The 17,844-nt window shown below is 37.3% G+C and overlaps 2 protein-coding genes across 6 annotated transcripts in view; one reads left to right on the forward strand and one right to left on the reverse strand.

Annotated features, from left to right (window-relative positions):
* LOC105250098 (paired box protein Pax-6) overlaps positions 1-17,844 on the reverse strand; it is an 81,443-nt gene that overhangs the window by 13,491 nt on the left and 50,108 nt on the right. The window lies entirely within an intron of this gene.
* LOC105250097 lies at positions 8,486-11,110 on the forward strand. The gene is made up of 3 exons (XM_011256020.3): positions 8,486-8,640; positions 8,785-9,240; positions 10,496-11,110. Exons 1-3 carry the CDS (start codon positions 8,635-8,637, stop codon positions 10,976-10,978), a joined length of 945 nt encoding a protein of 314 aa, XP_011254322.1. The 5' UTR covers positions 8,486-8,634; the 3' UTR covers positions 10,979-11,110.

Raw genomic sequence — 17,844 nt, forward strand, 5'->3', positions numbered from 1 at the left:
AAGGCTAAGCGGTATAATATGGACCGTGCTCTGCTTGTGCCGAGCGTACAACGAAACTGTTAGTACGTGTAAAGATGTATGCAGATACCGGTAGCCAGTTGCGCACGTACTATTTTAACATTTTCTCACACACAGTTTCCAACGCTTTGATGAATATAACAATACAGCGATGGTATCTCTTTAACAATATTATATCTATGTTATTTCTTATGAATCACTTGCGTAAATGGCGATATTTTGAGTTCAGTGTAAGATATTTATATAAAATCAGCGAATGCATCGATGATGCATAGAGTTTGCCAATTGATTGCAAAATAATATTTAAAATATAATGTAGTGCGGGGGATGATTTAATTTATAACTCGTGTATATATTGTAAAAAAATAAATTGTAATGACAAAGCTAACATCTAAAGAGATATACGTGTGTTACAATAGAATCACATGAGTCGGCTGATTTTGACCTCTAAAGTGTATCAAAGGATTAAACACAACATCGAGGCAGGTCTAACGGGATAATGTTGGACAAATGTTAAGGGAGACAAGCGGGAAGAAGTTCGAGAATCGATCAAGCAAACGGACAGACGCCGGGAAAGACTGACAAGAGAGAAAGAGAGAGAGAGACAGGAGAAGCGCGTAAAACCAGGCAAAGAGGAGAACGCGGGTGATGTAGAAAGGAAAATATTGGAAACTCCATTAGCGGCGGTGCAACCAGCCGTACACCGGAATACATAAGCAGCTCCTATAGAGAGAAAGGCGAATGAAGAGTGAAGGGACAGAGGGAGGTCGACTATGGGGATTATTGCGCGATTCATTTGTAACATTCTCCCAGTTTCCAATGGTTACCATCATATCTCTTCTTTTCGAGATCTCTTTCTGTCATCTTTTTTCATCATCAGTTTCGTTCCGAATCTCTCTGCCAAATTCTGTAAATCAAATATTTTGATGTTCTAATTTTGTGCTTTATGTTTTCTTTCCTTTTTTCACCTAATAAGACAAATACTTTTATATATAATTATTATTTAATTAAATATTTCCTTCATATATTAAATTATTATGTGATTCAAAGAATTTGGCAGAGATTCGGAACGAAGCTAATTTTGAAAAATCAATCAGCTTCAATCAGAATTAATCAGATATAAAATGTAATATATAAATTCGCATTTACATTTCAGATTCTTCAGAAAACAATTTGAAATTCGTTTCTTTTTACAAAAATGTTAACAGTTAATTATAAGGAAAACAGCTAAATTAATAAGTAATAAAAAAAAATTTTCCATATTACGTTTTCAGACCTGTTGAATTCCTTTCAGATTTTCTTGAAGAGAAAGGTAGATGCGAAATTAATCAAAAGAACCTTTTTACTCGAAAAATAAGCGCGATTAAAAATTTCGCAGGTATGTCAAATCATGCGAAAAGAAAATACTTCAGATCTAGTTATCTCGTCGCATATTTCTCGGGACTGTTAGACCGGGACAAGCTAATTCTTTCTTAATTCTTTTTTGCTTTTTTTTTTCTTTCTTAATTCGACGCGCGTCATGCGGAACAACGGTCGCCAGCCACTAAACGCCGTGAAATCGCTCGGCGATAACGCGGATCTCGCGGCGCGCGGAATTCACGTGATTACTTCCGGCCTCTTGAGCCGCGATGTACTTTTGCAAGTTTCGCCTCGAGATTTCTCTCTACACCCTCCTCCCATTTTCCGATCTCGCGCGCGCTTCCTCCTCCTCCTCCTCCTCCTCCTCCTCCTCTTCCTCCTCTTCCTTCTCCGCTACCTTCTTCCGCTACGCGATGCGGTTAAGCTCCGTTTACGCGCGGAACGCGTCGCACTTCCTCTCATCCGGATTTCCACGAGGCTTTTCTCCGCGAATCTCGGAACGCCATGATTGATAGTTATTCGCAAGTTTGCGTATTGGTTTGCGAGAATTCTAATTAGACGAAAAGTGACTTTTTTTAAGAATTAATAAAAAATATTACTTATGTTTTAATGTTTAATAAAATATATATATCATTATGTAATATATTATAATGTATACTAACATAAGAGAAATTTTCTATTTATATCTTTATTTGCACACATTGAAATCTTTTTAGATTGATAGATTAATTGTCTTAAAGAAATTTATTTTATTTACTAAATTGCTTTTAATATATGTAGTACATAAATATTTATGTCGATTTTGTGTAAGGTAAAGATTAATTTGAAGATATTTAAGTAGATTTAACTTATATATTATATATTATATGATATTAGAGAGGGAGAGAGAGTATTTTTAATTTAAAATTGTCAAAAATAAGAAAATGAAAAAGAGAAAATATACTTTTTTGAGGAACAATATTTGTTTTACGTAAAGAACTTCCATCCGAAGCTTAACAGGTCACATGCAGGATGCGTTCTTTTATCAACGATGTAACGAAGGAAGTAATAGAGGGCGATTAAACGAGCGAAGGGTTGAACTTGGAGGTGCACTAAATACATCGAGCAAACTCAGTCTCCTATACAGAGTTGGTTAAATCAAAACATTTACTGACTTTATACATTTCGTGTTAATTCGATGTCGAAGATGTTTTTTTTTTGTCATTGACAGTATCAACAGTTCAAAACCTATCGCAAGCATGAATCAATCATCTAAAACGATTGATTGCAATCAAATTTTTAAACAATTAATGTTGTTAGTTCAACATTGCACTTTTACTCTTGCGAAATAAATTCGTAAATTTTAATGAAAAATAATCAGCTGATCATATGCAGATATGTCAATTTGGAAAAAATTTAATGCTGCTAAAAAATATCTTAAAATAATTCCATTTTCAATTTTATTACTTTTGAACGTCTTCTGATTTGAAAGTCTTTGCTGTAGCAATTTTAATAAATATTGATTGTTCACCTCGATTGCCAATAAATAAAATTACGCGTGAATCGAATTGTTTTCTCACCCTAAAATTTACGAGGAACGAACAAAGTATATTTAATCCAGTTAACGAGAATTCAGAATTGAAGCTTATTGTTAATCGATGTGACCGCGAGCGATCTCGCGTCGATGCCACAAGTCGTGCACGACGGGCGACCGGAATGTAAATCAAAAGCGGTTACGAAACTCTTCCCCGATGACTGAATGCGGCACACAGCGACGCGATGGAAGGCCTTAATTCGTTTACGACTTGCAAAACGAGCCTTCTGGGAGCGCGCAACTGGTAGCCAAACAATTTGCACGACGTCACGCACCCCCGTGGCACGTCCCAAGGGTGCTACTGACGAAATAAAATCCCATAACCAGCGATGGTTTTGCGTCGACGGATATCAGCGGTGAAGAATTTCAAACTCCAAAGAATTTAAATGATGTTCGTTGATCTTTTTTAGAAATTGTTTATATTTTATTTTAATTAATTGTTTTATTAATTGTTTCATTTGAATTATTTGTAATTACTCTTCTTAAAAATTATGTAAATGTTTGAGAAACAAATAATTGTAAATTGCAATTGTATCTTTTTAGGATGCTAAATGATTACTTTTTATAAATTTCTCATGAATCAGTAAAAAATAGTAATAGAAATAAGATTAATAACATATATACTAATATTAATAGAATTAATAATATAGGATTAATAACATATATATTAATCAAAGGATCATTGAAAAATTATAGTCGACCAAACTAGCCAAAAAATTAAGTTTATTAACATGACGTTTCGACCATATGGTTGTAGTCCTTATCAAGTATACACTAGAAAAGATTTATAAATGAATAAATTAACGGTTTGAATACATAGTAACGCACAAAGAATTAAAGTGTGAAAAGATTTTTACCGATGTAATAATAATCAGAAGGCAAGCATTAATGGTAAACATGTAAAACAACGCAATCACGTAATAAAAAAAAAACGTTATTTAACTAGATTCAAATTTGAGAGAAGCTGATGCGTCCGTGTGAGACTTCGTCAAGAAACTAAACATAACCAGAGGAAAAACGATACTAAGTGACCTTTATAATTTTGTCGTAAATATTATTTAAACTATCTGTGTCTTTCTGTAGGTTGATTAGATTATTAAATCTTTTGATAAAGAACATCTCAGCTATCTCTCTTTTACGAACGTACTTTTCATTGTGCAAGATATTAGGTTTCGACCAATCAAAATCGTGTCCGGATTCCAATCTGTGTTTGCTAATAACGGAGTGATTAGACTCATGTAACTTTATATTGTTACAATGTATGATAGATTGCAATCCTTACAATTTAATTTGTATACAACACTTGTCTTGTCATTATTGTGTAAGCTGTCTTTACCACATCTAATTAAGTTATTTAGTTTTTTTGTTATTCTATATATAGAATTAATATACATGATCATATACGAGTATATAGAACATATAGAATTAATATACATGATCATATATATAGAGTTAATACACATCAGTACAATTAAATAATTTTAGACAGATTGATAAATTCATTAGAGTGGATTGATGAGGAAAGCATATGATTGAGTTTGCGAATCCTTCGCACGCGTAATTATCCGAATACAATGTTGCATACAGATGGGCTAATTAATTTTTTTTCGGAGGCGCATTATGGCTCTATCAAATTCATACTTTGTAAGTCAATATAGGTCATCATAATCGATGCTAACATCGTATCTGATTTACATAATATCTTTTATAACGAATTCATGAAAATTTTTTCCATGTTTCCATGGGTTTGATTTCTTTTTATAGATGAGAGCGAAATTTGTGCATCACAAGAGAGTATGAAATTAATCTATATCAAATACAATTTTTTTAGTTCTTATGCTAATGTATCTTTCTATTTACAGAATAAATTTTATAGTAATCATCCTACAAGAAATATTTAATATTCTCTGTGGAATGACAAATACTCTATTGTACAAATATTTAACTGTATGTTTTATTCAATATATTTTAATATTATTAAATTATTGTAGATAAAAATTTATGAATTTTCGATAATGGTAAAAACTCCAATAATCTTTTTAACTTTACTATTATTACGTTTGTTATAATTATAAATTACTAATATATTTATTTTAAATTTTACGCACATTTTTATTTACGCACATTTTTATTTTCATTTTTATTGTCATTATGAATCTTAATATATCATATAATTATAATTTTATAAACCAGACAAAATTTGAGAAAGAATGTTAATGAAAATTTATGCTACGAAGATAAGATGCATCGCTTTGCAAATCTTTTTCCCTCTGTGTTTCTTATCGTGATATTTCTTATAATGTTATTGATTTCTTTTAAATGTGGAGCATTTCAGCACGCACCTTCAACCCGATGATCTCTCCCTATCTCTTTGCTGGTGATCGATATAAAATTGCAGTGGAAACAAGGCGGCACACAACACAAGCGGTGTTATTTCGCGTTCCCCGGAGGGATCTGATTGCAAACGAATGCGGCAGGGTTACGGTCTCTCCCTTCATAGACGATTAATCCAGTTTACTCGCAGACGTTACTTCGCCATGGGGTTCTTGTAAGCCGAGAATCCGCACAAACGTTCCTCCCGCGCTTAAATATATTCAATTACGAGACTCAAACCTATGCGCCTCGTAGTCTCTTATTCTGTTTCTCTCCCTCACACATTCTTGTTGTTTTCCACTTTCGTTCACTTTCGCGCGAAGTCTCGATTTCCGTTTCGGCCCCTCTTAAAAATACGGATTTATGCGCTCGTGATCCCTTCAGTAAATTCTTCGTTAGAGTCAGCGAATTTATTTTACGAATAATACGAGATACGTACCTCCTAATGAATCTTTTATTATTGAAGAGTATCTATTGAAGAGTTGCACTCACTAGTTTAATATCAGCTGTGTAAAGAATTTTATTTCCAACTAAAATATTTTGATTAAAGTTCAATTATATCTTAATTTCTTGTAATAAGATGCCTTACAGAAACTTGTGCATTTTCAAACAAAGGGAGGGATAAACATAAAAAAAGCAAATATTTTACAATATGTACTTTTTTATATAAAATAAAATATAATAGAGCTTGCTGTAAGAGCTTTAATAACGTGTTACCGAATATGGAAAGCAGAATCAAAGCTTTTGGACAGTCTCGCGTGAAAAGTCGCGATTCCACGATATTTCCCGATGTTTTCCACTGTCAGGCCGACATGCCATCAGGGTTAGACGATAGAGCAAGAATAGAAAACGTCGGGTATAGCGAAATCAACGAGAAAGAGAGAGAAAGAGAGAGAGAGAGAGTGAGAGAGAAGAGGGTCACGATATAGGGGAGAGGGTGCAGAGCGAGAGAGGAAAAGAGAGTTAAGCCTGCAGGCTGCAGACAGAGGCACCAGAGTAGCGGCGAGCAGCGGTAGCAGCAGCGGGCGCAAAGCGAAAGCAGGAGGGAGACAGGCATCTCGCCCTTCTTTTGTCCCTGGGCTTCGGCCCGATATTGAAATGGAGTCGTTTGAGTGTGAATAATTTGCTTTGCCCGGGCCCACCCCTCCACCGCCGCCGTCGTGCCGTCCCTCTCTCCTTTGCCGTTCTCGGCCCGGCGCGACTACCCCTGTGATCGGCCCCCCTCCCCCTCCCCCTTCGCTGTACCCTCGCGGTCCCCGTCAACCCCTGTGCAGTACCGGCGCGTTTATTTCGCGTCGCGTTGGAGAGAGTTTTGCGACTTCCGTAGTCGCGAATCGAGCTTTTTTCCATCGTCTTCGCGAAGGGCGCAGACCGAGTTCTTAGAGTGTCGCGTTGCTGGAGAGCAGTGTCCGGAATACATCTCGTTAGAACCTTATTTTCTCGGAGGAGGATTTAAAAGATCATAAATGGAAAAGATCTAAAACCATATTTCTTACAAGTAAAATAATTCCACGACTTTAACAGGATTAATAAAAGAACGTACAAAATAAATGACATTGTTTAAACTTAATGTCCTTTGAAAAGACTTATTAATTTAGAAATTAAATTTACTTGTTTTCCTCGTGGTTAATAAACATTTTCAATGACATAAGATCTTATAAGCTTATATAATTTATCTTGGACCATACAATCCGAATTCTTAAAACAGATCAGAGTTACTAAATTTCTGCCAAAAGTTTGATATATAATCTTGATTAAAAGTCTCCTTTCGTACGAACAATGTGAATGCCGATCAAAGAACTCGTCCTACGCACGTATCTCTCAAAGTACGGGAGAGATAAAAAGAGAGAAAGAGAAAGAAAAAGAAAAACAAAAAGAAAGAGAGAGAGAGAGAGAGAGAGAAGTATCGGTCATTATAAATTCCGAAGTATTGTCGCGATCGATCGATCGAGCGACCCTGGTGCATCGGGCGATTCCATTTCTCATTTCTCGGATGCTGGTCAGATCGGGTACGCCGGTGAATTGATTAGCGCGAATCATCGTCACGCGCCGGCAAAATCCATGCGTGGAATGGACGACACGTACGACACGCATGCCACGCATGACGAGCCGCACGGTCGGAGTTAAAATTACATCGACGTAATCGTCGCATAACGCGGTTAGGTCTTGCTCCGACCCGTAAAATATGTTAACTAACCCGATCATCGGTCACGGATGATGAGAGACATCGATGATGGATTAGATGAGTCGAGGACAGTTTTTCTTAACATTCAAATGATTATGCAAAATTGGAGCACTTCTATATCATGCTTGGTATTGTAGTAACAGACACGTATTTCGGTGAATGTACGATATATGCTCATTGTAAATTATAATGAGTCTAGTTGAATAAAAATGTCTGAAAACAACATAATATGAATAATAATCACAATCTCATATTTTAATTTATTTCGATTAAACTTAATAGAATTTTAATATTTTGTTTCACTTTTAAAATATGTGACTTGTCCTTTTTTCGAAATAAAAGATTTGTCTAATGTTTTAAACTTCAAAGTAATTTTATACTAAAAAAATTCAATATATGCATCACGAAAATTTTCCATAAAAAAATGCATTTGTTGTGATATGAATAATAATCAATCTCATCTTTTAATTTCGATTAGACTTAATAAAATTTTAATACTTTGTTTCATTTTTAAAATATATGACTTGTTCTTTTTTTCAAAATAAAATATTTATCTAATGTTTTAAATTTTATAATAATTATACTACATTATATACTAAAAAATTCAATAAATGCATTATGAAATTTCTTCATAAAAAATACGTTTATATATATGTTACTTGTATATATGTTGACGTAACAAATGCGAACATACAAACATGTCGAATCTTTTCTACGTTTAATCGTCAATGGAACAGAAGCGCGATTTGTAGGACCGGAACAAATACAGTGCGCGAAAAAGCACGAAAGGTGAAGTTCGAAGCTGTGGAAGACGAAGAAGTCGGTCGCACAACGAGCATTGAAGAACGGCGCTTTTGTTGAAAAAGACCGCCCGCTCGCCGACAAAGACGAAGGTAAACGCGCGCAAGCGACCGGATGATGAGCCAACAATGATCGAGGATTCATCAGTCTTTTAAGAGGCCAATGTCATTCGTCGGCCAGGCGAACGCGCGTCGCGTTACCCTGGGCGCGTATCCTTCTTAGATATGCAGAACACGGGACACGGGTGTATATAATCCACCAGCGGCGGCATCAGCGTTCAGTCAGCTCGTCAAACACAACCACAGCCAACCACCATCGTACAACGATGAAGGTAGCCATCGATTCGACTGTATCAGATATTTCTCGATAGAGAATCCACTTTTATAGCGGTGGAAAATTTGCGACTTATATAAACTTTTTCGCGAATAATGTCGATTAGTTTATTCAGCCGATTGATTTTGATCCTCGAAAATAGGTATTCATCAGCATCGTCCTTTTGGTCGCCATGGCTCTTGCCGAGCCGCCGAAGTATCGCCAACAATACCAGCAACAGTACTACTTTGCCCGGCAGCAGGAGGAGGCCGCGCCTTATCCCGCTTCCGGCTGGAAGCCGACGGGACCAGCCTTTAATCTTCCTCAAAGACAATCTCAACAGCAGTACGGAGCGCCGGATGCGCCTCAGCAGCAGTACGGAGCGCCGGACGCGTCTCGGAAGCAATACGAAGCACCAAGTGCACCTCGGCAACAATACGGAGCGCCGGATGTGCCTCAGAAACAATACGGAGGACCAAGTACGCCTCAGCCACAATACGGCGCGCCGACGGGTCCCCAGCGAGAATACGGAATACCGGAAGAATCCACGACTACTGAGGTGCCTAACACCACCGAAGAGGAAGAGGTGCCCACCGTTCAAGGCATCACTGAATCCGAGGTGAGTAAAGCGTGAATATTATTCTGCGAGAGTTAATGTCTCGATTAAAATATTATAAAACTCGAGACGAAGAAAGCCGACTTCCGATTAGATCTTTGTTGTAAAAAGATCCTTAAACTCATCACAAATCGAAAAAAAGTACATGATATTAGACATTGCGATTTATTCATATATTTTCTTGATAATAAATTGATTATTTTAATCATTAAATACGTAAACTAGATTTCTAAGGAAATTTTTAATCAAATTTCTACGTCTTTACATCCACAAGTGCGTAATGGAATTAATTTTAACGTTAATTAGATATTTTTTATGGAAAAATCGCAGAGAAAATTTTGAAGCTTTAGGCGCCAGGAGTCCCAGATACCAAACGTGCGCGTTCTTCATTTTTACGTAACACGGATTTATCATCTCGTTTCGGAGAGAAAACGCGCTGAAGCATCGCTGTTGGCATGTGAGCCTATGTAGGAACGGAGACGGTTCCGCGGAATTTAAATCACACCGACACTGCGAGGTTCCTCTCTTTTTCAATCTTCGACACTCGCTCGTTCTCGTCGTTTCTCCCGCTTATCCTAACGACATTAGTATTCGAGGCGTCGTTTACTTTCGATCGCGAGTCTCAAGCACGTGTGTACCCGTACCAAATTCGAAGACTGCCGTGACACAACCCATAATGCATTCATCCGTAATTCGAGGTCGTCTGCGAGTCTACTCCGCCTTCTGTTTGGCGAGATATTGAAAAAAAGAAATCTATTTTTACCAAGAAATATCTGTCAGTTGAATAAATAGCTCCCTTTATCTGTATACTTCGATCATTTTTTAGCAAACAATTTTATACTGTGCTTCGCAAATTTTCTTTTGTGCTATCTGTGATAAATTTATAATAGCAAAAAATTTTCGAAAATTTTCCTAAAGAATCTATAATTATAAATGATATTGATGTTATAAAAAATAGATTTTAGTTTTTGCATACACACATTTCTCTCATGATTAAATATTAAATATTCTCTCTCTCTTTCTCTCTCTCTCTTTCTCTCTCTCTCTCTCTCTCCCTCTCTCTCTCGGGTTTCTATCACAATATTTCTATTAATATATTCTATCTATATATTTCCATAAACACAGTTAAAATACGCCTTTTACACTTTTTCCTCTCTTTTCTTTTAATTAGAGCATGTAACGCAATATCGGTCAACGATGATCAGCGACTGGTAATATAAAGGTAAACAATTACGTACAAATAAAATTATTTTCTCAGTCCGAGCCCGTGAACGCGGTGAACGAGCTTGAGGACGAGGACGTGGACGAGAGGCAACCTCAGCAATCCGGGGAGTACTACGTGGCCCTTCCCGACGGACGTCTCCAACGCGTGCGATACATCAGCCGCCAAAACGTCGAGGCCATGAAGTACTTCGCCAAAATCCGCGCCGAGAACGTGGAACCCCTTCGCGGGCCGATCTACGCGTACGCGCCCCTGCAGAAGCTGCAGATCGTGCCGACTGGCTTGCAAGTGTCCGTTGCCCCGGTCGCCCCGATCGCCGCCGGAGTCGCACCTGCGGAGACCAGGCCGCAGAAACTCGAGATCGAGCCTGTGGCCGCGCAGGTGCAATACCAGTACGACAACCCCTCGAGCGTGGTGCCTCTGACCAACCCTCTGAGCAACTCCTACACCACCTACACGACGAACTATCAAGCACCGGCAGCCAATACCGAATCCAGATTCCTCCTCACCTTCCAGTGAACCTTCCGGTGAATCGGTCTCAAACTCGACGCAATGACACCTTGTAAATTGTATTGTATATGTTGCATAAATTGTTGAATGTAATTCGCAATTAGACTAAACTGACGATGTAATAAAGCTGATGCTAACGAAGCTTGTGTTTTCATGTCGCTTTAAGTCTGTGATTGTATTATACGAACATTTTTCGCCAAGATTACGTTATACATTGGTCATTATCTATTTAAATATTGTGCTTTTTGATTACTTATACAATTTTCACGCTGACAATTCTCTAGGAAAAAGCGTAGGGGTCGTTGCCATGAAAATAAATAATCAATAACTGATAATCCTACAGGAATCTTCATTTGCGAAGATTGTTTCAACCGAGATTCACTTTTTACAGCGAAATTAAAGGAATTTCTTCAGCATGCGATCATGAGTGCAGATGTATTGATGCGAGAGAGAGAGAGAGAGAGAGAGAGAGAAAGAGAGAGAGAGAGATTCGTCGGCATGTAGACGTGCCTAACCGCAAAATTCCAGAAATTTAATATCTCGCTCAGCGCAACCGGCAACAGGGTTGGGCGTTTCATAAGTTCACTCCCGACACGGCCAATCCCCCATCAGAATTCTCCCAAAATTCTACAGCGAACGTTCCAACCCATACATACACACACACATGAACACTTTTCCTCCCCTCTTTTCGGCGCACTCCGTTATCTCTCCCTATTCCTTCCTCTTTACTACAACGATGCACGTCTTGAATGTTCTTTGCCAGTGGTCCATAGCGTTTTGAAGGAAAACGAAAATCCTAATAGAATTTATGCTATCATTTTAAGAAATAGGTTTGGATCGCGTTGCGATTTGACTTGAAAGAGGAAATCTAATTTTGCAATCTTGCAAATCCGCAACAATTTCCTTTTGCGACTACGACCGCACGCTCTCGTAATATATTTTATATTATTTATGATTAAATTCAAAAATTTTTAAATTTAAGAATTCAAAATGTTACATAGAAAATATATAAACTAAAAAATTAAGTTTACCGTAAGATAAATTGCGTAACAAACTCGTACAATGCACCTTTTGACTAGCAACTCTATTGAATAGAAAAAAAATTAGCGTAATATTTTAAAAACCCTGAAAAATCGCAACTCTAATTTATAGTTTCAAACTCATCGCTAAGATATCTCTCATATCAAATATAATTATGCCTGCCGAATTAGTGGAAACTTTTAATTAAGGTTCACCGACCAACAAACGCTCTTAAGAATTTAGCCGGACCATCATCGAACCGAACAAAGGAATACCCTCCGGCAGTTCCGAGTAAATAGCCCGAATAAGCACAAACATCCTCGCCGAGATTTCATCGATAGGCGCAATCGGCCGATTAATTAATCCGGTCAAGCGGTCAGGCCCAATTAAATTCCACTAGTCGGCCGAGCCGTTTCTGTTCGGAAACGCGACGGTGATCTCATTCTTGGACAAGTTTCTTCGTCGGAAACTTGGTTCGTAAGTCTAATCCTTTTGCGCGCTTCCTTTGGCCACCGGATCACCTCTCCGCCTGAAAGCGGGAGAAATAGCTTTTGGAAAACAAAATTTCTTCCAGCTTCCCACTGCCCCTCCTCGCGCCATCGCCATCCGTCATTTTCTCGCTCCTCTGCACCCCGTCGAGCATGGAAGCATCCCCGAGAGCCAACCAGCCGGTGCACCCTCCTTGCCACGGGATATTAATTTTTCGGGAAGTTGTACCGCTGTGTGCCATTTCTTTTTTCTGCAATCCCTTTTACCTCTCTTTTCTCTCCTTTCTCTTGCTCGACAATTTGTCCTTCCTTGATGATTTAGGCTCGGGATGAGTATCCGTGATATTTTTCTCATAGTTTTGACTCTTACAGAAGATTTCGATTGTAGATATTTTTTATCTTTTAATTAGATCTCCCATTTTCTACTATTCCAGTATTATAAGATAATATTTTAAGAACAATTATATATTAATTTTTGAAAGTCTTTAATAAAGATGTTGAAGTATCCTATAAATTTATATTATATAAAAATATATAAAATATTTTCTTTTGCAATTTACATTTACATTATTCATTCTTTCAATTTTTCGCTTTAAAAAAAATTTTAGATAATCCTTTAGCCTGAGCGCATTATCGAAATAAAAAATCCATTTCCGTAATTTTTTCGCCACACGATTACAGCATCGTATAAATGAACTTTTTATAAGCCTTATATCGGCTAGATAATATTTCGCGATTTCTTTCAGTAATCTTGTTCCACGTACAACATTGAAGTACCCATAGGGGAAAGAAGATTAACTTTCATAATCCGACGAGAACGTAATATGCATATCTCTATCGGAAGCACATCGATTGTACCTTACCCAACGTATCATTAATTTCGTAACAATCATTTCAAAGAAGGGGAAATCAAATAATAATCATATTATATAATATGATTATTATTTGATTTTTCCTTCTTTGAATATCACATGAATAATTATTAATATTTTTAACACTTTATAACAACTATTAATTACATGTCATGCTATTAATTATATGCCATTGGGAAAAAAAATGCTGCAGTATCCATTGGCATAATTAATATATATAGATGTTTGATTAATATATATATAGATGATTATATAATATTTTTTATAAAATAAATCTTTTGTATAAAATATAAAAACTTGTAGGAATAAATAATAAGAAATAAATTCGGACGTAAATCTAGATAATTTCGTTTTGATAAGCGCTATATTAATAAATTTATGATAGTCTTTCAGCAAAAAATATCTCTATCCTACGTGCCGACAACTTTTATTCGTGGCGTAGCAGAGGAGAGAAGAAAAGTCAATTTCGGCGACCGGTTTCGACTGTGATCGGCGAGGAACAAAGGTTCCAGAAACGCGAGCGAATCGACTGTGAGAGACGATTATAGTTTCGGAGCACCTGAGGAGAGAGTCGCGACGGCAAAAATGGAGGATAGAGGGACGTTAATAAAAATGAATTGGAGAAGGAACGAGAACAAAGAGGGAGAAACCGCGACGGAAGAGGGTAGGGTAGTTATAAGAAAAGACGCTGAGAATCACACGGCGGTGACATCTGGCCCTGTAATGGTGGCGGACGTCGATTACGCGACTACGGGGGTAGCTTTCTCGCGGCTTGGAGGGAGATGGTGGCGGCTCGCGTGTGTTTTCGCATGTGTGAGCGTGGACACACACCGCGGACCGCCCGCTTGCTTGCACGATGCCGGATTAAGAAAATAGCGGGAGGCTCCCGCGGTGTCGCTGGGAACGCGGCCAAGCCGATGTCCTTCTTCAGGTTCTCAGGACTCGGGAGGGAAGAAATACGAGCGTTTCGTGCATGGTCGGTTCAAAATAGTTAGCTTGGATAGCGATAAAATATTTGCACACCATGATGTAGCACTGCAATGTAATAAAGTTTGAGAATTTCTTTCATGTAAAAAAATTCGCTTCTATTTCCCTCTCTCTTTTTCTTTTTCATGATATAAAAAATAAAGAAAGTTTTGATATGTTAAATTTAAGAAACTAGTCGTATATAGAAATTCTCGAGATCAGAAAAATGGAGACTAGGATGGTTACTTGATTGTTTTTTAACGCTTTTCATGCAAAAGTTCTCTTGCCTCATTTTATGTTATTTATTCCCATGCGTTCCGTCTGTAAATTTACATTGTCCTCCGCTCTTTAAGTTTCTCTCTCCATTCGAGGATTCTCCGCGCGACCCCACGCGGCGCGGAGGGTCGCAGAGACAACAATAAAAAATGGAAAAACAACGGAAGAGAAGAGGAGAGGAAAATATTGCGTGGCTGTGCGTATGTGCATTCTATATGCGAGTGCACTACCATCGACGGTGATTGGAGATCCCCCGTCGACAAGCACGTCGAACTCTTTCCGGCTCTTTCGAAGTCGGCACCTGCTTTCGTTCGATCGCAACGACGACGTCGTCAGCCTTTGTGATCCTTCTTTCTTGTGTGTCAACGTATCCCTCGCAGTTTTCACGAGCATATATCGCGGATATGTGTATGTACGAATCGTACAGTCGCGTGTGTGCGTGAATATGTGCGCGTAGCGATGGCGAATAAACGCATTGCGTCACAGGGTATGTCGATATTGAATCGAGAAGGGAGTATGGAAAACAATGAAGTACGATATGACGAGAGAGAAGTCGCTTTTTGATTAATATCGCCGGATTAATAGGAATTCGACGGAGGAAGGGGAGTACGGTGTTTATAGTCATTGTTGATGCTTCATAGAGAGGAGATTGCATATGTCAACCATTAATTAAAAAATAAAAATTTAAATTAGTAAAATTGACATAAAAATTAATTTTATACTCATTCTATACTCAGTAATTTTATACTCATTTTCTATATTCACAATTTTAGACGTTATAATTTTATTCAATTAATTTATAAAACGACAAAGATGTAGAATAAATTCTCTTTATAAAATAATGACAGAACTCTTATATGTGTGATAAAATATATGAATTTAAAAAGAAGAAATCTCTCTTTAAGGAATATTTTTAACACGAAAAAAGTAACTTATACCGCTGTATTGCCGAGTATTAGTCAATCGTGAAATAAAATCATATGAAATTCCGTACGCACAAGAAACATAATTCAATCGACAGGTAGCGCACAATAAACATGAGTGCGCAATGCTAAAACGTTATGCAACATTATGGGTGATTGATCGGCGAGCTACAATCTTACGTAATTCATTGTTCGTCGATGATGTGTGACGCTATGTCAACATATTTTTCTCTTATTTTCATATAGTTTCATATTTATTAAATATTATTTTAATCACATATTTGAATCTCTCTCTCTTTCTTTCTTTCTTGAGAATGTTTTCTATCTCCCTTTAATGAAAATTTGAAAAATTATTATGATTATTGATCCCGATGAGATGAGATAAGATTTATTTACTGTTCAATTAATTCAATTAATCTAATTCAACTCAACAATTTGAAAACAATTAAAAAATACTTTTCAAATAAAATTCTGACATAAACTGTTATTATATGATAAAATTATGATAATATTATATTTTATAAAATTATATTAATATTATATTTTATAAAAGTTCTCTATTTATATGTTATTATTATCATCATATTTTTTAATTTTTTATTCTTTCCAAAGTGTTTCTGTAGCATTTTATCAATTTTTTACAAATACAATCTTTATATTTTAACAAACATATTTTTACTATATCCTATCTTTCATTTCATCGTTCGATAAATCGAATGCATCTTTATATCAAGTTTTGATAGATTACAAGAAACGTGACAAAATTATCAAATACATCTCTCAATTTCGAGGGACATCTAATAAATTCCGGACGTGTTTAGCGTAGGTTTAGATTCTTATACGGAGTGTTTCTCTTGGAAAACGAGAACGTTACAGTTGGCTGGTATCTCTCATTTTTAAGTACTTATCTATCTAATCCCGAAAACGCGGATTTTAGACTCACAATCAATGCCTCTTTATATCACTCACATATCTTTTTGCTTTAAACCTATTTTACACGATCTATAATGGAAAGGAGAAAAATATATAATTGATAAGATTCATAGAAACCTATTCAGCTTTACATCTGATTTGTGGTATAAAAAAACAGAATTATACTTGTAAAATTAAAAGAACCTATTGTATTTTCAAACAGCAACTATCAGATATAAATAGATATAATTCAGTCAATACAAAATTCAAATAATTAATTTTCAACAACAATATTAAATAATGTTTCTTTTATTTACTTGATTTTTAGAATCTTTCTTCAGAATCAACGATGAAATTTTGCGACTGCTTTGGCGAAGTTTAGATCGTGTAAAAGGCTTACATCCGCAGACACACATACATCGTATCTCGACGTTATTCATACACTCGTCACGTACGTGAGTTCAACTTCCCCCAGCCTTTCCTCATCCCTTACGGACACATCGACGGGGCGAGTAAGGTATTCGCTCGTGTGAACGTTGCCTAAAAGAGCGTCGGACGACGTGTCACACCGGGGGGTGGGTTCTCGCTGTGTGTACTGTGTATATCGATTGGCATTACGAGGCAGATCAGTCAACCCTACCCGTGTGTCTCGTCGAAGGGTCGAAGGAAATAGCGTGTGAGGAGAAAGAGATCCTGCTGCCCCGTCGTCCGCCCTCTCTTCGCGGCTGCTGAGACACTTTGTCACCCTCTCAGGCGTTACCCTTTCCCTCCTCCCTTCTCTTCCCAGTCCTCACCGCCTTCTCTTTCTCGAAGGATTGTCGGATGTTGAGGCCTACGAAGTCGAAGCGACACGTGGGGGAGAAAAACGCGTCCGCAATTAGCGCCTCTTTATTCAGTCTCTTACGACTCATTGGAAATCTATAAAAAAAAAAGAGGTGCGTCGACGTAAGCGCGACACCTTAGGGTTAAAATCGATAGATCGAGTACCACTATCGCCCTTATCGTTCTTATTCCACTTTGTCACTCTCTCACGCGTTACTACCCTCCCGATAGACGACGGCGAGTTGACGGATGCCCGCAAGGTTGAGCGGAGTCAAAGAAGGAAGGGAGAGAGGAAGTAAGAGGGAACTTACCCCGTTAACCCTCCGTTAACCTTCCGTTAAGGAATACGCCGGTAAACGATGGAATATAAAGATACAAGGGAGGAGCAGATAAGGATCCAATCGCACAAATATGTACACAATCAATCACCGGCATAAAAAGCATTATGTAACAATTAAAAGTGTGAGTTGAATATATTTTTATAAGACTTTGTTTTATATTCTAGAAATACCGATTTCTTGTGCAAGTTCCAGTTTCATTCAATATTAAAAAAAATATCGGAATTTTGTTTTACTCTGTCCTCTCTCTCTATTATA

This window comes from Camponotus floridanus, unplaced genomic scaffold, assembly GCF_003227725.1.
Source record: "Camponotus floridanus strain SB8 unplaced genomic scaffold, Cflo_v7.5 scaffold80, whole genome shotgun sequence".
NCBI classification, from domain to species: Eukaryota; Metazoa; Arthropoda; class Insecta; order Hymenoptera; family Formicidae; genus Camponotus; species Camponotus floridanus.

Bases quoted from the DNA above. Each gene is read 5' to 3' on its own strand.
- LOC105250097 (XM_011256020.3), top strand. The intron at 9,241-10,495 runs GTGAGTAAAGCG...TTATTTTCTCAG, and splicing joins AAGGCATCACTGAATCCGAG to TCCGAGCCCGTGAACGCGGT.